General features: G+C 42.5%; 1 protein-coding gene across 7 annotated transcripts in view; it reads left to right on the top strand.

Moving 5' to 3' along the window:
* Positions 1–25,807, top strand: part of SUSD6 (sushi domain containing 6) — a 99,449-nt gene that overhangs the window by 53,117 nt on the left and 20,525 nt on the right. For 6 of the 7 annotated variants that reach the window (XM_074909686.1, XM_074909687.1, XM_074909688.1 and 3 more), the window contains one exon: positions 2,346–2,375. The exons of the other annotated variant lie outside the window; for it this stretch is intronic. In XM_074909686.1, the coding sequence (XP_074765787.1) occupies positions 2,346–2,375 (30 nt within the window). The remainder of the gene's footprint in view (positions 1–2,345; positions 2,376–25,807) is intronic. 7 annotated transcript variants of the gene reach the window in all.

Below are 25,807 nucleotides of genomic sequence, written 5' to 3'. Positions count from 1 at the left end.
TTTCCTTTATCTTTGTCCCCCAACCACCCCACCATCCTCACTTTATTACTTTACATAGCAAAATCATTCAGAGCAGGTGGAGCAAAGCGATGTTAACATGAAGCAAGAGATTGTATTGAATCTCTTGGTGGTAATGCTTATCTTGTGTGGGGCCAATGTGACATGCTCACAATTGTTACGAAAGCTGAAGAATGTTCTCATAAAAAGACAGGCAAGCATGGAGACAATGGCTGGCTCAGCTCTGAGTGAGAAAGCAGAGCTTGCGATTGGTATGTTTAAAACCATATGAAATATATTGTATTGCAATAATTTTGCTGTTTAGAAATTCTATTGCTTGAGTTCCAGGAGGCTTAGAGATATATTAATGTTCTGGGCAGGAATGTGTTCTTTTTGCCACGTGGTTAATGCAGAATGCAGACTCATTTCCAGTCAGCAAGCATCTCGTCTGTCCTCTTGTAACAAATTGATTTTATTTATGCATGGATTTTTAAGAAAAATCTTTAGCACTTTGTCTCAAGCAATCTATCCAAATATCCTGGAGTGCCATGAGATGAGCATGTTAAGTTGCTTAGTCACTAAGCACACTGAAGAATTCGGGGAAAACTGCTCCCTTTTCACCAGAAAATGTCCATGAATATAAAAATAACCACTACACATACTTTAACACAAAACAAATGCAGCATTTGATGATGGGCAAGCAATGAAGCATGTCAGAAGAGGAGGACTTACGAAAACCTCAGTGCTGTTCAGAAATACTGAGTTTTATCACTGTTGTGCCTTTTTTTTTTCTCTGTCTGGCAAGTTCTCCAACATTAATAGGGGGAAATAATGAAGGAATGAGTGGGTGAGGAGACTTGGAAAGCAAGGACCTGGAATGCTGAGACTTAGTTCTTTGTCACTTCAGTTTTCTTTTAAGGTTCATCTGGAACATAGCTAAGAGCTGGGGTGCCTAGTATATAGAGATGGGGAACTTTTGAAGTGTTGTAGAGGAGCAATAACAACCATTTTGCCTGCTTTTCTACACTTAATGCTTCTCCATTTTTTTCTTTCTTGCTGTGGCTTCTGGCCTTGTGTTTATATCTCATTCACAATGGTCCTCCTGTCTGGCTAGGTTATTTTTGGAGGCATGATGGTGGATCAGAATAAGTTGTTCATTAAAGTTTAACATGTAGTCTCTAAAATACTCTGAAAGCTTCCTATTGTTTATGTTCTAAATGGTGTCATCTCTCTTGGATTCATAATCAGCTTTGTCAGAAACCTATCAAAACAGGTTAGGCATTTCATTATTGATAATAGCATCACCTGGTCCTGGAAATGCAAGCAAAGGTGTTGGTAAAAGTATTAAACATCCTGAATATGTAAATATCAATACCCATAAAGGAGAGAGTTTAAATATTAACCTTTTAAAATTAATAATAATGCAGACTCTGTGAATCTAAGTCCATTTAGATTTAGATGCAGCCTAATTTTTGATGACTGATCATATGTGAAATGATATAAAGCTAATCTAATTTTTAGGATTGCCATTAAAGTGATAAATTGAGCTTGAATAAACTGAAACGACTTCATTCCTGTGTGTTTTTTCTGACGCAAATGCAGCCAATCTGCTGCTTGCTGGTCTAAGGTCTTTTCAGTGCCAAGGTTATTCTGCACAGAAGCTCTTGGATACCACTGGTATTTGTTTGCATTGCATAGAACAGCTTGTTAGAGCGCACTCCAGTCACTGAGCAGATTCAGACTTGTTCCTATTCTTTGGAAATCTGTGCAAAGCAGAGGTTTCCTTTGTCTCTGATTATGCAGCTGAAAGGAGGGAGTTTATACAGCTAGGGATGAATTCAATGGTCACGAAAACAAGGACACTGTAACATTGGATGGCCAGACAGAAGTGTGGGAAGGTGTCATCCACGAACAGGGATCCTGACCTGCATGCTTCGTGTCACTGTGGGTTTGGAGAAATTGCAGGGTCAGCCGAAAGAAGTTTGTAGTTCTCCATGGAGAGAAGGGGAAGCAGTTTCAGGTGCAATTCATCTTTCCAGTCCCTTTGGAGAGCTTAGTAAGAGCAGAGTACGAAAGAGCATGGTGTAGAGCTGCAGAATAATGACCAAGCTGCAAAACTGGCTAGGAAGCAGATATAGATGGGCCCAGACTGAAGACTATTCAGATAATAGTATTCACACTGTTATTACACTGATCCAGACAGTGCTATTTAAGCAGCTGGCTTAAAGGGAGTAATAGAGATTTCAAGAAGCCACACAACTTGTTTAATTTTAACCATTTCTAATGATTGAAGAATGAACTAAAGCAAGCATAATAGTAATTCTGAATTTTCCTTTTGTCTGTCGTAGGTTGGCTCAGCAAATCCAAAGGACCTGCATGTGAGTAGACTTTCATTCTTTCTGTACTATGAGAAATGAGTGTGATGTTTTACTGGTTACTGTAAGTGTCTGTGAGCTAGGATTCCCATTATACTTCTGTTGTGTTGGATAGGCTGAGATCCATCTCTATGCCCTATTTCCATTCTTGTCCCTTATATTTCGGAAAGATGACTGCTCTCAGTTTGAGAGAGGGAGATCAGTTTCTTATGTTTCACTGTGCTTGAAGGGATCCCTGTGCCTTCTAGAGCATTTAACTTCAAATGACTCAAGAAAAACAAATAGAATAAATAATTCATTAAAACATAGAGAAAGATGCTGCTTGTGAGAGTGTCGAGAGGCTGCCAGAGACAATTGAGAGAACAGGGAGGTCAAAACCCCTTTTGTTTCTTTTAATCAAGGAAGGTGAACATCTCATCACAGAGCATGACTCTGAATATATTCCACTGGATACTCCTGCTTTTCATTTCCTGTGCTCAGAAGTCTAAAATCTTTGTGTGCATGTTACGGATGTATATAACTTTGGGAGGAACCAGGAAGCATATTTGTCTTCTGTATCTGTTCTAAATATATAAAATTTTGTGTAAATATTTGTTGAAACCTGAAATTTAATCTCTTTAGTCTGAACTTTCCCCTCTTCTCAAAAAACAACAGAAAGAAATACAGGAACAGAGTCTGAGGGGAATGGATTCACAATGAAGTATTTAAAGGTGTGGGAGGGGAATTTTACCACCTACCAAATTTTGGTCTTCACAAAGTGGGAGGTGGGAGAAGAGCTGATGGAATCCTCGCAAGACTGGTATCTCACACACCCAGTATTAAGGGGCTTTCAATTCTTAGAAGTGGTTACTGGCAGGAAAATAAGCTGCTTTAGGAAATAACTCAAGTTGTTTGGTCCGTCTCAGCTTCTTGGGCTAGAATGAGATTGGAAACTGGTAGGAGTTTCATTGTAGAGGAGAGCAGGAGGAGTGCTGAATGGCATGGTTTGTTCTTCAGGAGAGAGTATTTGTGAACCTCAGTCCAGGTTCTGACTCATCACCATCCTGGTGTCCCTTGATGATTGCTGCCCGCTAGGTTGAAGATACAGGCTTGTCTGTCATTTTATGCAGCTTCCTTCTATCGCCGAGTCTTTCCTCTTAATCTACTTGAGCCAATCATTTGGACAGAGTTTGGGTTTGTTCCTACTCTCATGGGAAAAGTCCTGACAGTGGGACAGAAGCAAGCTTGCTTGCTGTCACTTTGTGCCCTTTGTCAGTTGCTTTGCTGCTTCTGTCCCTTTTGGTTACTGCTGCAGCTGAGGCATTATGTTTTTAGGATATGTTTGAACATTTTTCATCTCTGCAACCCACATCTGCCACTGCTTCTCCACCCTATGTTTAACTGTAGCAGCACAAGCAGTTTATACGGCCAGCTATTACTGACTGCAGTGGGAATGACAGAACAAGAAGTAAATCTGCTCTGGAACTGTGGCAAACTTCAGCCTGGGCTGTTACTGCAAATACTGCTGAAATAACTGGTGTGTGGTATGTAAAGCTGTGCAGTAGATATGTCCTCGGCATGCTTACATGGGCAATGGGGAAACAAGTGGTAGGGCCGTTGGGTAGCTGTAGACTGTCAAGTCTTCAGCTTTTGTGGCTGAATCTGTCAAGGTCCTGTGTTAAATCTAGCTATCTGTCTAGATGAGGTTTGCTAAAACACTGCTGGTAACAAGCTGCTGATAGTCGAAGAGTGAAGTTAGGGTGCTGAAGGCACTTGAACTGCAAGCTCAAAAATGCTTGTACCTTCCTGAGAATAATTGGAACCCAGTGACAAGATTATGGCATTGTCTCAAAAGGTTGTACCTGCTTATCTGTGTGCACTGATTTGCATCTAAAAAACATATTTCTTTTAATGAACTGAAACCTCTGGGGAGTGTTCATCTTCCTCTGCAAGCAGGAATTCCCCGGAGGCTCTGCTGCTGCAGTGTTGTACTGGAGTTGGAGGACTGGCGAATTGCTTGCTTCCAGATGTTGAAGGGATTTGAAGTAACCCCTTAGGTATGGGGCTGCTTAGATAAGTTGTAGGATGTGCTAGGTGGATTGGGCTAGAGGGGGCTTGTTGCTAAACTGTTAAAAGAATAAAATGAGCTTTTTGGCCTAGCCTAGTACAGTGATCCTTTTATTATGGAAGGCAGAGCGGAACTTTTGGAGTTCCTGTGCTGAGAAGACTGTCTAATTGCAAGAGGTTGTGAGGATGCTGCCACACTGCTTCTGTACCCTGGCCTCGATGGTGCTGGACGGAGATGCCTCCGCTGTTCACTCTCTATAGAGCCAATGCCATGAATGCAAGGCTAAGTGCATTTATCAGCTTGGTGTGATAAAAAGCATTTCAGGTCAAGTAGAAGCCAAAGAATTGAACAGTAGGGTAACAAAAGAGCATCTTTAAATCCTGTGGTCTCAGCTTTTTTATGTCTAGCCAGTCGCCTTAATTCAGTGAGTAAAATCTCACTTGTTCAAGAGCAGAAAGAAACATTGCTGCTGCTTTTGAGATACATCTTTTACTTTGTCAGTAAAGGGAGAAGCATGTCTGATTTGGAAAATATTGCCTTGCTATAGAGTGAGATAAGCACCTCTGGTGGATGTTGTCTTTGAGTTTTCAACTCGCAGACAGGGAAGAGACATGGTAGGCCTGACACATGCAGTCATAACTAGAAAGCCAGAGGCGGCCGCTGCTTTTCTGTCTTGAAGGAACACTTTCTGTGTCCTGAGAAAAAGACCGATGTGGTGTGTAACAAGTTTTGTGTCAGTCATACCCCCAGGCACCCATAAAACTATCCATCCGAAAGAGAATAGAACTGTTTTGTGATCTTACCAATCTTGTTGTTTAGGCAACTTTGCATTTTTTTTCTGCTTCCTTTTCAGCAGAGATGTCAGCTGCTGAGACAACTGATTAAATTTTTCTGATTTAGATAAAACTAGAATATTTTGAAGGAAACAGAGCTTTCTGGAGACACTTAAGGCATATAGAGAAGGATGAGAAGCAAATGGAGATTTGTAGGAAGGTGGTAGAATAGATTGAAGGTGAGCAAGGATCAGGGGAGAGCAAGATTCAAGGAAGGAGAGGGGCGGGACAGAGGAGTGCAGCAAAACAGGAAGGTGAAGGTTTCCACAGGTGGAGTTGTGAAAAATATCCTGGTGGTTTAAAAAGCCAATTAGGGCTTGGTGGTTAAGTAGTGTAAATCCTGAAAGAAGGTAGTGTTTTAGTTATGCAAGCAGATTAGAATGGTTGAGAATAGTATGGCATCGGGAGGGAGGACTCTAGTACAAATATTTATGTATATGTGTGTTTATTTTTTTTCATGGTTAGGTAAGAGTGTTGTAATGCAGGAGGATGCAGGATACCTTTACAACATCAGGCTTTTGAGGCTTTAATAACTTGAGGGTTACAAAGTGTGTGCGCCCTCCAGGGACTGAAGCCTCAAGGCAGGAGCAGAGCAGGGTGAAGATGCCAGTTACTGGAGCACTGGGTGCGCCTGCTCTAACATCATGGCTAAGGATCGGGTGGGGGAGAGAGCCTGCGAAAGACTATAGCTCTATAGCAGCAGTCTGTAAAACAAGATACAGGGAGGGATTTCAAGTGGAAGTTGCTGCCATATTTAGATAAATATCCATGACTTTCTCAAAGTTCTGCTTTTATTAGTTTTTGTTCAGCTTTATAGTTAAAAGCTGCTTTGCTTTTCTCCCCCATTCTGCATTTGTTTGGCTGCTACACCCACTGTAGAGGAACCCTTCCTGTCAACAAGATAAACCTATTAAAACTGCTAGACCCTGGATCCTTGTCAGCACCAAGGTATCACTGCTGATGGTGATGCTTTCCCTGTGGGGTCTGTGTGTCACTGTGTGTGTGAAATGAAGCTATATCAGAGTGGGCTAGGGAATTCTGGTGCTGCCTCTGTTCTGGACCACCAGCATCCTGGAGAGTTATCTCCAGGAGACTTATCTGATGCTACAGAGGCTTTTAGGAATGTGCCTCTGGTGTGCCATACAAAACCTATAGCTATTGATTTATCCCTGGCTAGGAGGGAGAAGTGTGGGTTTTTACTGTTGTTCCCTCTGGCCCATTCCCCTCCTACCTTCAGAGCAGCTAACTTTGAAACTTAGAGTCCTGGGGGTGCAGCTGCCGTGTAACCAGTCTCCAGTAGTTTTAGGCCTGCAAATGTGCTTCTTGAAAAGGACCAGTACTGTCAGAGTTGCGCTCTGCCTACTGACAGCATTATGCTTCAGCACATCTTTCCTTCTCTTTAGCACAGGCAAAGGACCATAACTGTAATGCTCTGTATTATCCTAAAGCTAGTACTTCTTCCATTCTGTCACTGGTTTTGCTTTCCCTAACAAAAGTAATCTTTGAATGCTCATGGAGAACAACATTCAGGTTTCATTGTAAACATTTTTGTGGGTGTAATTGACTTAAATTATAAGATTCTAGGAAAAGATAAAGGCTTTATCGTTTCAGTGTTTAGGTTCAACTGTCACTTTTTTCTCAACTGAGGAAATTACTCATTTTTGATATGTAAACTGAAAAATCTGAACATAGTCACAAGCTGTGATGAGCTCTCCTTAGAGTGTAAGCCTTAGTAAAATCTGTGAAGATGACAAGTTTGTTTTTCCAATTGTATTCTTTCGGTCCTCCACTTCTTTGTCTTTCGTAACAAGCTAGTCTTGTTGCAAACGTTAGTGTCAGTAGCCTAAAGCAGAAATTAGTCTTGCTGTGACACAGAAATGTGACATCCTTGAGCTAGCATAATTTTAACCTTCAGGCCTTCCCGTTTTGAATCTTTTATTTACATTTACTTCTCAAATATTTAAATTTTATTTTTAAATTCACAGTTCATGCTTTGATGGTGGCTGTTTCCTCCATGGAATTTAGTAGGCTGTACTCTACTTCTGGAATAGTTGGGGAAGAGGTACAGTCCTGGGAGAGCTGAGCTCTCCATTGATACAGGATTCTTGTTCAATTTTGTGTCACTGAAGCAGTAGTGAAACAAATAGTCTGCAAGTTTAGTATGAGGAAGATCACAGACTGGCAGTGAGGCACTGTTAGCCCACTTTTCAGAGCACTTTTTTGTTTGGGGTGTTGATTTTGGTTTTTTTTTTCCCTTTTTATTTTTCCTATCAGTGTTTTCCTGGTCATGTTTGGTCTGACTTTAACTAGTCTTTCCAGTCACAAGCTGATCCCATGTTAGAGCGGAGTCCTTAGATGGGCAGTGGTATGACTGCATGGGGGAAAGGGGACATTGGAGCCTGTCATCCAGTACACAAGTAGGGCTGATTTTATCATCCTTGATTCTTGCTGTCAGTAAAACCAAGAGAGACTGGTGGAAGCTGCTAATTAGGGGTGTTGTGAGGAGATTAATTCTGACTTCAGGGTGAGCAAAGACATAACTATTTTACTGCATACCTCTGGCCACCTGTCACTTGTCTAAGGCAGGTCAGGAGTATTTCACACTTGGCTGTGTCGGGTGCTGTGGAGAGATTTGAGAGGTTGAAAATTAATGTCTGTTCTGCATCCTCTGCCACCAGGGAATTATCTATCACTAAGTCTGTTTCCATCCGCTGAACTCTTAACTTAATTAGTTGGTTTAAATGGAGGAAATTTTTGTCCTGACATTGGTTGATTAGTAGCACTAAGGGAGGATGCCTGCAGAACTGAAGCTTTTGTGTTTTTCACTTAAAAATTATTTGGGTTTGGTGGCAGCATTTCAAAGCTGCTTGCCACTGTGCACCCTGCACAAATGAAACCAAACACATCTCCCTTTCCAGATTGGTCTGTCACCTCTCTTCTTTCTGTGGCAATAGAGGCTGACCACCTCATTAAATGCAGATACTTCCCTATAGGTAGGAGGCCAGACACCTAAGCAGCAGTGAGATGAGTGAACTTTCAAGGTGAAATAGTTCTTGTTTCTTTTCAGGTAGAAGGATTTGGAGCTCTCGTATTACTTCTGTGGTGTTAGTGTAGCTTCACCTGCTATCACAGTGAAGTGGGAATCACTGTAAATGCAGTAGTGTCTGTGAATGGCAAATGTAGTTTCAGCCTGTAGCTTGCTCTTCCAGTTAACCTGTATTTCACCTGGTGTAAAACTTAGCTTGATTTACTTCTCAGCCACTGTGGTGGTGGTCTCCCTTTTTCCCTGTAGTGGGAGGCTCTTCAGGAGATGGTAGGAAATGGTAGGTTGTAGGAAACCCTTTTTTTGATGGCAAATCCTGTAGTATTTAAAATGGAATCATTACTTGAAGTTGGTTGTCCCTGGTGATTTCCTGACTGGTATCAGAGGCAATGAAAACTGAATACTAAATTAAAAACAAAACTAGGGAGCCCTCTGGTAACAATCTGTCAGTTGTTACGTATCACATGGTGGCAGGATGAAACTTGTGGTGCCCAGTCTGGTCTCCCATCTCCCCACAGCAAACTAGTTCCAGTTGCTTTTGCAAGGAAGTTGACTGTTCTCCGACCCTTTGGAGTAGCTTTCTCCATGGGAGCGATTCTTCCTCGAGGCTGAACTGGTTCCTAGGGTTGTGAGGATAGATGTATTTATGTTGATTAGTTTCTTTGAGCTGTGCTTTCCTATACCAGTATCTGTTGTGCCCAGCTTAATGACCAGCTGTGATGATTTTTGCTGTCATGCAATTGTTTAGCTGAAGGAAAGAGAACAGTTGGGGACCTTTTGCTTTGCCTTTTTTTCAAGTCTTCCCTGAGCCCATCTTTGTCCTCACGTGTGTTTGGAGGACACAAGGCCACGGCGTACGGCTGCTGCGCCCCGGGCCCCTGCGCCGCACGCATGAATTCATCAGCTTGATCTTTCCACCCCTGCTCCTCGGGAGGGTCGGATGGCAGCTGCAGCTCCTGTCAAGCATGATGCCGGGCAGGGAGCTTTGTGGAGGAGAGTTACAAAAGGCCCAGATTAAATCATCTGTGTAAGGGCACAGCAGAGGCTCTGTCACCCAGGCCTCACCGCTTGTCTTCTGGTGCTATGGTTGTAATGACATTAGCATTTCAAAAAGAGGATTACCACAGCCCCCATTTACTGAGCTGAGGATATTTTGGCTGTTGCTTGGAAAGCTGCTTTCTGGCTATCTGCTTTTTTTTTAACCTGCGTGTAGATCCTGAAGAGTTGGTGAAGGTGGCCACACCATGTTAAAAGTGAGTTGTTGTTGTTGTGAGGAAGCAGGTTGTTTATTGGCCTAAATGTGGGCTGATAGATGTGAAGTTGTCACTGATAGCATGCATTCTTGCTGATTTGGAGGAACTGAGAATTTCATAATAGAAAATTTAAATTAAAGGGTCTGTGTTAGGATCATACCTGTATGCTCAAGAAGTACCTTGATGTCATGCTTACAGGAAGAAGTTAAGGTAATTATGTTAGCTTGTCTTGTGTATTTCAACCAAAGGAAATGAGCAGCACACAAATCCTATTCATTGTCTGCCTTCCACACCTCTTGTGGTACCAGAAAACACTTCCTGTGCCCAGGAACAGGATTTCAGGGCAGTTCCTTGGGAAAATGATTGTATTTTTATAAGGTCTTGTTTAAAAACAAGAGTTCCTCTAGTGACACTTAACTCCTGACTCTTGCAACTCTGTTGTGCTACTTTCACCTTGGATCAATATTGAATTGATCTTTGTTTTTCATTGTTTGCTTTCCCTTTCTAGTGTTGCTTGCTCTGGGAGCTTGGGTTAAGGCCCTACCTGTGCTGGGCTCTAGTGGAAAATCTCTGTGGTTGCTGTCTCCTCTCCGGTTCCATTAGCTGTAGAAATGATGGGTCAGGCCAGGCCGGTTGGTCATCTGGCCCCTGGGGCAAGATGGGAATTGTCTTGTTTGTCTGCCAGAGAGAGGCAAGAGTACTTTGTGCAATCTCTTCAACCAAATTCATAGCTGACCCACAGTGTCCAAAATAGGAGCCTGTATTGTCCAAAATAGGAGCCCCCGTGTGAGCATGATTGGAAGGCATGTATCAGAAAATGCTGGTGGTTGGTTGCCTGGAGCCTTGTCCAGAGCAGTTTTGCTAGTGCTGTGTGTATTGAATTGTTGAATAAGAAGGCAAAGGTGTGTTTTGAAAAGATGTTATTATATGTGTAGGTTGAAGTGTTGGCAGGTATGTGCCCTTCTCTTACGTGTCATGTAGGCCATAGTTCACCAAGTGGTTTTGCAAAGCAATGCTGGCTGGAGTCACGGCTGTCCCTTGCTGTGGGCACTGTCAGGAGCCACCATGAGCCAGGCTGCCTGCGGTGTCACAGCTACTGCACAGGGACAAACAGACAGTGACCGGCTGGAAGAACTGTGTAGCTCTTCCTGAGAGAGATGGCAGGCCTGGGCCATAGATAAACTGTCCCTTACAGCATCAAGGAGGACCAGAGTAGTTTCCTCTGTAAACACAGTGCAGGGTACTTGGTGTACTGAGGAAGGGAGGCATTTAACTTATCTGTGTGAATAGAGAAGCTGTGGAAGGCCTTCCAGGAATGTGATGGCTGCTGACAAGGTGTATGCACTTATTCAGCATATTCCTAACTCTGCTAATCTCTAGGCCTGTTTAATCTCCTTATTTCTGTAGAGCACACATCTGTCTGTAAACTTCAACAAGGATGGAGTGAGTGTCTTGAACCTAAGATGTTCAATTGAACCTGCACTGAGTGAAGAGCGAGCTTTTGGGTACCCCATGCTTCAGATGAGCTGAAGAGAAAACACAGGGTGGCAGAGCCACAAGTCGCTATGGTCGCTCTGTCTTGTCATATTTTTCTGTTTCTGCAAAAGCACCAGCAGACACAGCTATGCAAATCTGCCAGCTGTCTCCTTGTGAAGTTAGTCACTGAGGCACTCAGTGTGCAACCACCTCTAGTAGCACAGGCTTTTGAATTTGCTGTTAAACTTAGCTACCGTGTATCTTTGCATGGCTGAGTTTGGGGTGTGTGAGTTTCTGCGTCCTCTTCTTGAAACACCTTTTTTGGTAGTGATGATAGAAATGAAATATTCAATATTAGGGTGGAAGCAGGCTGGAGAAAAAGTAAAACTGTAAATCTGAATGCTGTGAACTAAAAACTTAGGAACTTAAAGAATGCAGGAAACAGCAACAGCCTGGTTTCTGAGGGGCTGGTCAAATTTTGAGTTTACATGGTGGAGCTCTGTCATTCTTTACAATTTCAGGGCAATTACTGTTTTAAGGCTTGCAAGAGAAAGATAAGGACAGCAAAAATTAGAATGTGTAAGTGCTGGTCATAATATTTAGTGGGCTAAGAGCATTTATAATTATACTAAAGTAAGAGGAGGGGAAAAAGCATGAAGAAGAAAGTAGTTTTATTTCCCTTGCTCCGTTTGGATTAATGAATTTAATTACTTAGAAATAGCTGGTAGCAAACTTGTAGATTTTTTTTCAAATGTACTTTTAACAAGACTGCAAATTTTAAAGAAGGAGGAGGCAATTCAGTAAAAATAATTGAAGATGTAATAATTTAACTGCCATATTCCCTGTTGCAAGATCTTTGTGTCTGTAGACGTTAAGAGGACTGAATTAATATGCCTCTGATGTACTGGGAGGGGAGAAACCAGGGCAAGTAGATGCAATTCTGAGTGCAGGGAAGCAAGTGAGATACTGGCTTTCAAATAGATACTTAGAATTAAGTTGTTCATTCTTTTGTTCCTGTCAGCATAAAATAGAGCCAAATATTGAAAGGAAATGGCTGAACAGAATAATGGGATTTTGTGTAACAAGCAGCAAGAGTGCATGAGGTGGGAGAAGGGAGATGGGGCAGAATGCCAGAAAAGGATCTTTGTATAATAAAGCTTGTGTCAGAAATTTCTCCCTTCTTGATGTTATAGTTTAGTTTCCACTAAATTGTTTGCTCTTTTGTCGTCTTAAACTGGTCCTTATAAAGTGATTTGACAGCCAAGTAACTAAATAGCAAAGAAAAATAGCATTGCATCTTTAAATTAGGGAAGGTATCTGGTGGAATGGCTCTGATGTCAGATGCATTTACCATCAAATGAAATTTTCCGAAGTGCTTGTGTCTCACTGGTAATCAGTTGGGAGAGGATGTCTCAGGTCATGCAAGCACTGCTGAAAATTTTGCCCAGTGTGTTTAACAATATGAAAGATAAATTTAGTATCCTGCTGCTTAAATTTGCAGGCAATACAGTACTGAAGGAGAGCTGCAAAATTCCCATGATGATGGCATAACAGGAGATTACTCTTAGTAACAGAGCAACTTAGTAATGTTGGGAAATCCACGAAGAAAGGCTGAAGCTAGTTTTCTCCAAAGGGTACTTGACTAGTAAGGAGATTGAGGCAGTATTTGGAAGAAGGCACGAACCCATTGCCTTAAACAGTTTGCAGTGGTGGCAGCCCATTCTGAGTTGTTTCAGGAAGACAGGGTAGAGCCATATGCCTGTTCATTTCCTCTTGGTGGGCATGTATTTCCAGACAATACTAATCACCTCTACTAAAATTCTACCAACAGTACAAGAGAGCTTCGTATTTCCAGCTTATCCAATTCTGTGGTGAGAACAGACACATTGCCAGAGCTGGGTGGGCCCTGAATACCGATGGAGGGAAGTTTAATTCTCTAGCCGCAATTTTACCTGGACAGATGCTTCTGTTTGGCCAGTAGCAACAGGGTCTTCTATTATTTTCAGCATTAGCATGAGCCCCAGTGTGAGGGCTACCCCAGGGCATTACTTAGTAGAAAATAGTATGCTGAATAAAGCAGTTTTATACAGCAATGGTGAAGCAGTTTCTTGTGGTTTTCTTAGTGATCCTTTTTGTCAAGTCATCAAGGGACTGTTTGAAAGCAACATGCCATATTTTAATAAGTCTCATCAGGTGCTCAACCATGAAATAAGCATGTCCCCTGACTGGAGCCAATAGAGATGCTGGCTGTAGGACAAAAGTAGCTGTTCATTCTTGTCCTAGGAGCACCTCTTGCTAAACCATCCTTCCTGTTCCTGTGGGCTACTGCAGCCCTGGAGATCTCCTTGACTACAACATAGTTCTGTCTGTGCAGGTACTTTGCACTTTAGCCAGGAACTCAATTCAGTCTAGTAGTCTGTGGTTGCTTAAGTGGATTTCCACGTTGCATTCCCATTGCTGTGAACCTTGTCTTTGAATGTTTTTACCCACTTTTACTGAGGAGTGCCAAGTCCTACTTTTGTACCTGCAGTTACATGACCTGTCAGAGGGGAGCATTCTGGAAAAACGACTTTTCTGGGAGTTTTTTGCAGAGTCTAGACTGGAAAACTGTTGCCAGTAAATGTGCTAGACTGGGATTAGGATTTTCTACGCAGTGGTCTTCAGAACATGTAATAATAGTCCATGTAGTTCTGCCTGCCATGTGATGACAGCTTCTTACTTTCAAACTGCTTTGTTTATGTTAAAATGGAGCTTTAAATGTGTTTTTGCTATCCAGTGTGAGCAGTTTCTGTAACTGGCAGAGGTATGGGCCCCTGAATAAGAAGGTGTATGATCACAAACCACCTTTGTTGTGGAGGAATGCTCTTGTAGGAATGTGTTCTACACTGGGGTGATTTTCCATTGCTGATGAGGAGTTTAAGCGGAGCAGAAAGGGATAACTTCAAAAAGCACAGCAGGAAAAAAAGTACAGTGCTTCAGAAAGCACAGAGGAAAACACAGGTGCAGTTGGGTCGCTCGCCCTTCCCTGTGATGTTAACTGCAGAAGGGATACTAAGGCCTGGCAGTGTGGCTGTTGCAGGATAGTGTGGGATTAGTGTTCTTCCAGAGAAGTAGAGGAGATGTTGTGACTTGGTTTCTGTTTACCCTGCGAGCTAAAGAGTAAATGTCAGGTGTCTGTCTCCACCCTAAGAATAAGAGTGACAGTGGCAGCTTTGATGTACAATAACTAGGTTGCTGTGATTTGCATTCATGGCTTTAAGTTTTGATGCTTGTGGGGGCAGGGCTATGAAAGTAGATCATGGTGTTTAAGACAGACACCTCCGTGCACCTTATTAATGAAGCCATGCCGACTGGGAAGAAAAATGGAGAGAAAATGTGCTGTGTCATGGTCCAGGTGACTTTTTCCAGTGCCTGAGAGGCCTTTGCCTTCTTTGTCCTCAGGCGAGATACCAAGAAAAAGAGAATGGAGAAGACCAGTGGGTGTGTTTTTTGAGGAACATCCTAGTTTTCCAGACATTAAATTCTATTTCTACTTCTTGGGAAGTCACCTTTATTTCTGGTGGGAATTGACACAGTATGATGCTGTTTAGCCTTTTGCACAATTGTAGCATCAGTTTAAGAACTGAGAACCTATTTTATAGTTTGTCACTGGGTAACCCTTGGAGGAATTAAAATCTGTTTCTTGGCAGTGCTAGGTCTCGAACATGTGTCTTAGTAACTTTGAAATCCCTGGGTACTTGGTGAAAAGATTTAATCCAGAGGTTTGGGAAAAGGGCTTTTTGTACTTGTGATCCTAACATAACATCCTCTTGTGAGGTTTTAGAAGGCTCTTGCATGCATGCACAGAGGGAATGCGGTGTTAGCTGGAAGATGTGGTCAGACTCCAGTTGAGTGCTCTGACCAGTGAACAGTGATCTGGGAGGAGGGGACACAGAGGAACTCTCAGTTTAGATTGGGCTGTTCAGTATTTCATTAATATGATGATGAAATATACAAATTATTATGAAGTAGGCCAGTTGGGAAGTAAATACTTTCAATGCTTCTCCCTTCTTTATCAAACTTGTGCTACTTTCCACTGAGGCTGAGCTGTCCCCTAGGAGTACTGTCTTCTGCTCTTCATGTCAGCTGCCAGAATATAGCTGTTCTTATGAGTGGCACCCTAGATCCTAAGTGTGTCTAAAGTAGCCTTTTCTAAAAATTGAATAGAAAAGGCAGGGGTGGACAAGGGGCAGAATAAAGGATGGCACTGCAGGCTGTCTAACATGATCAGCACTGTGAAATTGAATAGAACAGCCTTTCGACAGTCTTTGACTGTAATTATGTTGGCAACAGGAAGAAAGTTCTGACAGTGTCAGTGCTTGATGGGATGTATCTTGTGAGAGGGAGTAACTCCTGCGTGCTAATCAAATTATATGGGGGTGGAGGATATTGGAAGAAAGGAAAAATATCAGAAGTTTGAAAGAAGGGGCTGTGGAATCATGCTGCCTGCTAAATGTTCTTTGCAGTGCCTGTTGCCTTACTACTGAGACAGTGGGTTTTCTGTTATTTCCTTCTGAAATCCCATTTTCCCCAATCACATGGGGATGGGGAAATAAATGAACAAGACCAGGAAAGCTCTGGGTAAAGGAGATGCTGTTTCTTTCTTTAATATCAGAATGACTTTGTAATACTTACTGTTTGATCTGTAGGCTTCCTAGATGGTGTATGTTTAGGACACCATGAGTTTCTAGCAAACTTGACCCAAGTTTTGAGTTTGGAGCTCTTCAATTTCTGTTTACATTGTTACTCCTGTAATGCTTATTTTTTCTGATTAAATGCATGTGCTATTCTCTGAAATTCTCTGTTGGTGTGAAAAAGAGATCCGTTACAGAACAGTAACTGATAGGTTTAGTAAATGAACTTCTGGTTTTATCTCTGGAACTCTGTTTTACGGTCTGGACGCTAATTTATCGGCATCAAAATAACCTCCCCCCTTGCTGTTTTTTCCCACTAGTTCTCAGGCATAAGACATCCGTATTTGTTGTTTAAGTGTTCTCAAGGAGTCTGCATACACAGTTGGGAGAGTTTCCAAGTGTGTCTCTCTGGGGGGCAGCATTTCTGCTATTTTTAGCATGATTTCTTTGGGTCTTCCATTTCCTTTGTGTGAGAAACTTCGCAACTGGCAAGAGGTTGAACATACAGTAAACGAATCTGAAAGTTACATGGGAGACTTTTACTCCAGTACCAAGAAACCTATAAGCACTGGGCTTATAAACTAAGTCTGGGCATTTTCACCAAACCCTCTGGTAGACTGAGGCCCCCTGAGCAGCTGAAGAGACATTATGGTGTAGCCTGGCATAGAATTGCTACATCTTGGAAATGGTTGATGTAGGGACACTGTCTGTGTGCTGTTTACTTTTGCTGTGTCTGGGGTCTTCATTTGTGTCAACTGGTAAACTCCATCTGACCGTAACACTTGGTGGTTTATTGCTTCTTTACTGAACTACCATCCAGAGAGTGTGATGGGAGAAATTTGAATGTCTGCTGTATGGAGAAAGGAAAAAAAGATGCATTAACTTGTGAATCACCTATTTAAATGAGGAGGAGAGACTCTGCGGTTCAGGGAATTCATGGAGCATAGAGAGACCCTGAATTCTATAGGGGACATGGAGTTAAGGCTGGGTGATGGTCTAGAAATGGCAGTAGGGATGTTGAATTAGTTAGTGTGGGAAGTGTTCGGATGTAGACAGGGTGATAGAGTGGGCTGGAGTCAGTGGCCTGCATATCTGGCCTGCCCTTCAGCTGCCTTCCTGGAAGGGCACAGGTCTCCTGAAGGCCCAGGGCCATATCTGCCAGCCTTGTGTGGATGTCTGGCGCCTCAGAACTGAGCCTGAATTGAACCCTCTGTTTGGGAAGCCCCACGCAAAAGGTGTTTTCTTCAGCTGCGTGAAAAAGTGACTTGGGAACGTGCATGAGGTCAGCTTTTAGGATATGGGGAGCCCTATGTGTTGAGGGATATCTAGATCTTAAGTTTTTCTTGAAAGTGTCAGGTGGTCTGCTTGCGAGCTGCCTCTTCACAGAAATGGCGCTTGCTGAGTCAGTGCCCAGGGCTTGTAGATGTCTGGCTGGAGCCAGGCCTGATGGGCAGAAGCCTAGTGAAGCTGTGTAAGGCCGGTTCAGCAGTTGGTTCTTTAGAGGGAGGGCAATCTAGCTGCAGAATATTAACCCTGGCAGTGGTAGCAACACTGAGGCCTCTGGTGAGAGAACACAGAGAAAAATAGCATAACCTCTTGCCCTCCCCTGGTTTAAGCTTTTGATAGTATAAGCACTCTTACCGGAAAAAAACATATGTGTTTTTTGTTTGGGTTGTTTTTTTGCGAGGTTGAGAGTGCTATTAGATGGGAGTGCTGATACTGGGGAAGAGCTGGGATTTAGATACTTGCTTCCTACCATGTGTCCATGTGATGAGGTGGGAGGCAGATCTGGGTCCAGCTGTGTGAGTTGTGAGAGCTCCCCAGGGTGTTCTCAGCATTCCTCCCAGCTCTGGCCCCAGCTCTGCAGAAGCTGGGAACACTCATGAATTTTCCCCCATCTGCGCTCAGCGGAGCACTTCCTGTGGCATTCAGGCATGCTGCAACAGCTTCCCCCACTGCATTCTTCCCTGGGGAGCATCTGAAATGCTCTTTTTCTGTGTAAGGAACTTCTTGAAACTGCTTTGTTCTTGCATGTTTTGGGAAAGATTATGTTGGTTTTAGCTGACGGGCTATAACTTCTCCTACTGTCTTGGTTGCTCTTGCTTAATGTTTCCCTTCCAAAGCCTGAGTCAGTCAGTAGAAGGTGATTGTGAAATCTGTCTTCTAGATCAGTGTCTATATGTATGTTTTCTGTCTTGACCAGAGTAGTGGAAGGAATTTTTATCTTCTGGGGAATTATGAACCTAAAAATAAATAAATGTTTTCTTTAAACAATTATTTGTCTTTCAGAATAATCTGGCCCTCCTACCTCATCCTGTTTCTCAGAATATCATAGAATTGAACTATTATAAAGACATTTTATAATGTAAAGTTAGTATTTCATTCTGATAAGTCTTCTGTCTCTCCCAGTGAAGATAAGATGGTTCTGTAGCTCCTGAGACCAAATTTGAAACGTTGTCCTGCTGCATTGACAATTTAGACAAAAAGGAGCAAGTACCACTGTAGTGGATATTGTTATCCCCTAACATTTTTACTTAAATATCACTGAAATGTACAAAAACTGGCCTTGCAGGTAAATGCTTAAAAAATAAAAGCAAACCCAGAACATGAAATGACAAAACCAAAAAACAAAACAGCACACCCCCCCCAAACTCCAGCTAACCACACTATCTCTTATGGAGCCAGATAGTTGAAACAAAAGTTGAAATTATTGTCTGATGTCAGGGAATGCTGAAGCTGAGCAGGAATTTTCTCATGCATGTTTGATGGAAGGTGGCTATGAAGAGGAACAGTAGGACTTCAGAAAGGAGGTGGCAAAACTGTAAGAAGCTGAAGAGGGACTTGAAATTTCTCCAACTTGATGCTGTAAATGCTGGCTGCAAAGTGCATAGGACAACAAGCAATGAAAATGGTTTCATGTTGTTTTGATTCACATGGCATTCAAGGAAACGAGTTTGTAACAGCATCTGCAAATCAACTGAGTTGTCTGGAAGAACCTGGCCTGTGACAGTCTCTTCTCTTCGATAAGGCAATGTCCTAGACACCAAGGTCTGGCTGGCAGGAAATGATAATAGTATCCTTCAGGTTTGACCTGTCAAAGTCAGGAGTGATCCAGGTAGATTTGTCATCGAGGTGTGATTCTGGGTATTTTATACAGCCAAAACTCAGTCAAACATTTTCATGCTGTTGTTTTCCTGTTAAATGTATGTTGTCCTGAGAAATACTCTTGCTTGTTTAGCAAGAACTGCTCAGACATGACTGATGATGCTGTATATATAAGAGGTAGCTGAAGGAAGCCACTTGAGAGAGCTGAGCAAATAAGGGCCTCAAAACAATAAATGAAACTTAATGAAATGTCACAAATAATGTAAAAAAAACAGCTGGCACAAAAGAAGCCTCATTGAGTTAAAATCAGACTGTAACACTGCAAGATGGTAATTGCAGCATTTGTGTCCCTAGCTGTGTGTTAGTCTTGTTTATGGCAATAAAGGTTGAAGTAAATTCCTGGAAGAACTCTGAAATCCTGCATCTGGGTTGGTTTTCTTCGTATAGAAACAGAAGACACAAATATTAAAGCAGTCAAATTAATCTGTAAATCTTTGCTGTTGAAATTAATTACAATGGTGACAAGAACCCTCAAATCATCACACTGGTCTCTCCAGACTACCTGCAGCCCTATACTCAAAGGCACGCAGGAAAGCTCGCTGAAGAGGGAAGCTGAAGCAGGGAGGCAAAACCTCAGGTTAGCTCTCAGTGGAACATGTCTCTAGGCCTAGGTCCCTTGTGCCTTGGCCTTGGTTCCAGCCACTAAGCTGCAGTGTCTCCCGCTTCGAAATTTCAGCCTCTGCTGTAAGGATCCATAACCTCTAAGTCAGTGATGAGATGTGTTTTGGCTGGCTCTGTGGCACTAGGTAGGAGCTGGAGTTGTGTGTCTCCAAGGCTCTTGAACATCTGTTAGGCCAGCTGTGCTCCAAGAAAACATGAAAAAGAGCTAAAGCAACACCATAATAAAGCATTATGAGACGGTTTGTTTTCTTTTTTTTAAGCTTTAACTTGGTATTTTAATGGTTACAGAACAAAGAACCTGTCTAGTTACCAGGGAATATAAATAAGAAGCAGGAATATGTACAGTCTTGTATTTCTTGTTGCTTGAAAGCAGTGAAGTGCAGAGAAGCAGGACTTGAAGTTTAGCAGTCTTTGAGGAGATCTGGGCTCTTTTATGAAGATTTTGTTTTCAAAGTAGTTACACTGTGGGGTTTTGGGTTGTATGTTTTATAATCTCATTTTATGTCAAATGGAAGGAATGGTATTTCGTATCTTTCTATGTTTTTGTCAGGCCTCTAGGGCTACAAATGGGTCCCATCTCAGCAGTTGCTGCCTCTAACCTTTTTTTATTATGTGCTTCTTCAGGTGGATATTTTGACTTGTCTGTGCTTTGATTCCAGTGGCTATAGTGAAAGTGTCAAAGGGCAAGTATTATTTCAAAGGTTGAGAACTCCTTCTACACATCTGTTCTGAACACTCTTCCTGACAGCTGTGGAAGGAGCTTGGTGTTTGAGCAGTTTGCCAATCCTGGCTTGTTTCAGTTTGGCTTTGTTTACCCTGTGGGTGTTTAGGATGAGGAGGTAGAAAGACAGAAAGGAAGATTTCATGTTTGCTGCTAGGTATGCTTTTGACAATTTGCTAATGCATCTTGTTAGGCAATTTGCTAATTCATATCCATTGAGTTGCTGTTGGTAGGCACTGGGATAATGGAGGTATAAAAACAAACACTTTGAAGCTGTTATGTCTGTATAATGAGACAGTCTTCTCAAAGGAGGTGGCTGCAAATCTGAATTCTTTTATGCGCTGCATTTGTAGGGATTATATGAAGTTGCCATTTACTTTCCATGCACCATTTGATCCCCAGCAGAATCTGAGTGGGTGTAATGTGTGGGATTCTGATGGCAGATGTTTTCTGTGACTGGTAAATCAAAGTAGCAGCAGCATCCCACCAGACCTTGATGCCTCTTGCTAGTCATGCTCCAGCCACAAAACAAGATTACTGATAGCTTCACTGGATTGCCTCCCTCCCTTCCAAAAAACACACTCTAGTTACTGACATCACCAGTAAATAGAGAAGACCCACATACTGAGGAGCTGTTAAATTTCGGTGCAGGTTCTACAGGGTCTGACACCATCTTTCCTACTGTTGCCTTGCTAGCTCTTAAATTGTCCAACACTATTAAAGTGTTAGGCAATTCAGAAAGATGTATCCTAACTAGTTCTTCTCAGTAGAAGAAACTTATTTGCTTTGAAACTTAGTTCTTCAACTTCACTCTGTGTCTCTTAAAGCTTCTGAATTCTTAGTCTGAATTGAGTCTATCAGCTAATCAGTTCAAGAAGCTGTAGCTGAGAATGGTTGAACTTGCAGCATAACTGAGAGTCTCTTGGACTTTTTGGTCTCTGGGAAAGCTAGGTTTGCCATATGGAGTACTTCTGTCGCTCTGTAGTCTGAGGTGCCTCCTACTTCAAACAGGATGACTTGAGGAGTGTTCAAGTGGGGCTGCTCTTGTTTTCCTCACAGACTCTGCAGAGAAGTTGCTTGTGATGCTGGGGTCCTGAAAAGCTGGTAAAAAAGATTACTTAATATTTACAGCTAATCTAACCACATCTAGAATAAAAATATAAATTGTGCTTAAGAGAGGTTTTCCAGTGAGACAGGACTAATGTTCTGCCCAGCCAGTGGTAAATGATTGGAGTGCTTGTTCTGACAAGTCCCATGACAGAGATGAGTCATTCTTAAAAGACAAACAAATCTACCCAGATATTGGATTCTGATATGTTCAATGGTCCTCAACAGAGCCAAAGGTCAGAAGAGAAATGGCATGGCAGGATGAAAAAGTATTGTCCAGTGTGTGTAATGTATCAGGTTGAAGTTTGAGGATCGCTGTCCTCACCCACCTCTCCCTAGCAAAGCTGTCTGTAGGCATGCTGCCGAGGGAAACATCAGTAACCCAGGGCTTCAAGCTTCACAGTTCGGTTTCCACATAGATGCTAGTGGAACAATGTTTAACATAAGGAGATCTTCTGTGTGCATGCCATTACTAGATCAGCTTTAGCCAAACTTCCAAATTAGTACTTTTTGGATGGGCTGAGTCAGAGGGAACAGCTGCTGCTGCTGAAAGGATGAAAAATGAATCAGCTGCAAAAGGCTCATTAGTGAATGAAGGAGGCCTACCAGGGCAGAGCTTTAAAGGGACTTGGCTAGTGTAGGCATCTTTCCATGCACACGTAAGAAGACAAGGCTCCTTTCTAAATGCTAGAATTCTTACTTCAGAGATTCCCATGTCCTCTCAGAGTTTAGGACTGCCTCTTGAGCAGATTAACAACTGTGCAATGGTCTGTGTCAAGTCTCAGTAAACCATAGCAGAACTGGGGTTAGAAGGTAGGCACGAGCTGGCCTCTTAGGTAAGGGGGAGCTGGTAGTTATGTATGTTGGTGGTGTCTGCCTGAGTTCTACCTCACAGTGGAAGGAGAGCCATGGACCCCTGCTGCTAGTGTTAGCAGCCAGGAGATGTGTCATCCAGAGCTTGAGTGGCCGTGCTGGAGCCCACAACAGGGATGTATTTTGGGAAACTACCATAGCAAGAACTCTTAAGGCCTTATTGGAAAAAGAAACCTGATTACTGTACTAGGCTGAAGTTTAGGGAGCTGTAGTCAAGTGGAAATCCACAAGCAAGTTAAGCCTCCTGAAACACTGCTGAAATGCAGGCCTCTTGTCCCTTGCTGGTAAGGATGAGTTTTCTTCTGCTGTACCCTGAAGGTATGTTTCCCCTGTGTTCTCACCTAGCATCAATAGGACTGTATTTCAGTCAGGATTTACAGACCAGTCAGCACAAGTCAGTCATCTCTGTCTGATCAAAACCTGGTGTCCAAAATCAGCATGAACATCTGATAGTTATTCTTTTTCCTGTCATGTCTCATTGTTTTTGCTGAAGAGCCAGATGGTTTTCCTGAGACCAGAGCCTATAGTATGTGTCAGGCTTCTATCCTAAAAAGTCAGCCTTAGGGTAGTACTGTATTGAAATTGAAAACCCACCTAGGAACAGCCAAGGAAACATCAGGATAAATGTGCAGGTTACCTCTGAATTGAGACCATTTTTTAGTTTTGTAGGTTTCTGGAAAGAGGCAATCAGGGACAAGATGAGAAATCAAAGATGTGTGAGAGTGAAGTTAAAGTTTAAAATTAGCACCAGTAATCGAGGACAGTGAATGTTACTTGAGTTCAAATGCCATGCTAATATAATTTGTACTAATCTGCCTCTACACAGTAGGGACTGTAAATTCCTGTGCAGCTGCCTGTTTCTTTCTCATGTGAATGTAAAATTGTTTTGACAATTGCTTGTTATCTTTTAAAATAATCTCCTCCTTGTTGCAGTGTAAAGTAAGATTTAGAATTGGATGAACTGCAAGTGAGAGGAAGAGAGGACACTGATGAGGGTTAGCTACCTCTGCCCAGTGCAGCAAACAACTTTTGGACTTCTTACATTTCTTAATAATCAGAATTCCAAACTAAAACCCATGTGCAACTTTCTTGGGGGGGACCCTCTTAAACTTCAAAATGGAGGGAAACCCACAAAACTAGCTGGGTGCTACTTGCAACAGTGGGTTTGGGACCCTGCCCATTACAGAAAGCGGTGTTACAGCACTTGCTTAATTTCCTTTCCCGAACACGTGGAAGTCATTATGGTGTGGTTGGAAGAAGGCACGGGGGACGCCGGAAGCTGCCTTGGAAAACAAAAGCAAATGAAACATGTGCCACTTAGAAAGCTGTGCTGTGCCCGTGGGGGAGAGCAGGTTTCTGTATTAAACTGGCTGTTCTGAAGCCACTGTACTGCTGGCTCCAACTGCAGCCCAGATGCAAATTGTTCATACTGTCCTGGCGGTACAGAATGCTTTAAAGTACCAGTCAGCTGGTCTTTGTTCATGCTGGACCTAAGCAAGCCTCGTGAGCTTCCACATACACCACCAACAGCAATTTTTTTTGTCTTTATTTACTCGTGTGTGAGTGTGTGTGCAACAATAAGATTGCTTTATCAGAAGATCTTAAAAGCACTTCTGCAGTTGTTCCCGGTTTGCTTCCCCCTCCTTGTTAATGTTTCCGGAATTAATTTATCAGTCCTGGCTTTGTTTAAATGCACCAGGCTTTTGTCTTACAATTTGGTGTTATCCTGATGTCCAGAATGCCCGGTGCGGATGAGAGCCTCGCTGCAGCCGGCCCTGTGCAAACATAACACAGAGCCAAGTCTGAAAAACTTGGCGGTGTTCCCCTCGGAGCCTGTCAGGCTGAATCATTTGGGAATGTATCTGAGGGGAGCGCATTACAGGTGGGCCTATTACAGGGAAAATAATACAGTTGTCATAGTGAGTAACACTCTTCTAAGAAGGCAAATCTGCTGCTGGAGTGCAGTTGTGTTTGGTTGCTGCTTTCTGTCACAGAAGTCTTCCTTTCACAGATGTGTTTTTTGTTAGACCTGGGATTTGTGTCTTGGTTTTCCCTGCCCAGCACAGAGCAGACTGTGCTCCTGTCTTGGAGAGGGAAAGGAAAACTTGAAAGACCTAAAACTTACTTTTCTGCTAAAATTTCAGTGAGAGGAGTTGTCTAACTGAAACAAAGCTTTCTAAGGGGCAGAGAAGTACACTTTATATCAAGACAGTCTGTAGTACTCTAGAAGCACCAGTGGCAGCTTCAGATAGCCTAAACATTTTGGCTCTTGTAGAATGTAAATAGAATTTACATTTTAGAGCAAGCTTTGATGCTAATGGGTTTTTTTAGGAGAGAGATAAGCCACTGGAAAAAAAAAAATCATATTTCTAATAGAAAGACAGACAAGACCCATAATTAATGTTGCACTAGCAGGCTTCCTCCATGGTTGGCTAATCACAGCTGAGTGTTAATAAGCATAGAGTTTTTTTTAAATACTGTTGTAACATGTTAATTAAGATAATTCAGCTCCATGTGTCTCTTGAGTTACCAGATGGCGACTGCATTGGTGGAAGGCTGCAATTAGAGTCTGTCTTTCTTGCTTTTTCTTCCCCTGCCCTGGGAAAAAAAAAAAAAAAAAAAAAAAAAAAAAAAAAGAAAAAGACAGCTTTGGTGTGTATGGGATGGCTGTGTGAGGGGTGCCTGTTACTGTACACAGTGTTAAGTGCTTGTGTCTAATTATATAAATGCACAGCTATATGATTATATATACAAATATCTTTACTTTGGTTTCTGCTCATTTACCCACATTATGACATAAAGAAAAAATAAGCCTCTTCAGAGTATGCCCTTGCTAGGGAAACTGTAATTTTCTGCTAAGGGCCTCAGTCCTGCTCAGTTTGCTCTTCTGCCATTGACTTCAGAGTAAGCAGCATCTGGAGCCAGTAAAGACAGAGAGCTTATTTTTCGGTGGACTTTGGCCTCTGCTTAATACACAGAGCCCAAAAGAGGGTTATGTTTTGCAATGTGTTTTTAGGAAGGCTTAAAATATTTTAGGGGCAGGGTCGACAAGAAGTGTGTATGCTCACAATGGAGGCCTTTTATTGACTTCTGCCTCCTATAAGTAAAATATAAAGAGGTCCTTTAGCCTCAGCTGTTGTGACTGGGCCCCAGTAGCAGCTGCTGTCTCGGGTTTGTCCCTCTGGGAAATGACCCATCTGCTCGTATGCTAGAGAAAGCCAGTGTGCTGAAAAGGAGAAGGTTCAAAATCTGTTCTCATGGTTCCAGTCCCCATCTCCACCCCAGAAATTACAGAGCAGTGGAAAACCTGGGCATCTGGTAATCTGCCTTTTATGGTGTGAATGCTGTCTCTGGCTAGAACTACACTAAGTTCTCAACTGTTTCCAGCTGGCAGAGGATAGCTTCAGTCTACCCAGACCCTTTTTAGACGTTGTATCTGCAACTACTGTATTTGTAGAGTTAAACCATGCAGGTTAGCACACTTGTGGGCAATACACAAAAAAAACCCACTAACACCTCAATCTACCTGAAAGGGGAGCAGAGCATGCTTCCCCTCCACTGGGAAGGACCTGCCTGTCCTCTAGGGAGAAGACTTTCTAATGACTGCAGGAGACATTTGTGTT

The sequence above is a fragment of the Athene noctua genome, chromosome 6, assembly GCF_965140245.1.
Source record: "Athene noctua chromosome 6, bAthNoc1.hap1.1, whole genome shotgun sequence".
NCBI classification, from domain to species: domain Eukaryota; kingdom Metazoa; phylum Chordata; class Aves; order Strigiformes; family Strigidae; genus Athene; species Athene noctua.
Note: the sequence above shows the minus strand (reverse complement) of the source record. Positions and strands in the feature narration are given on the sequence as shown.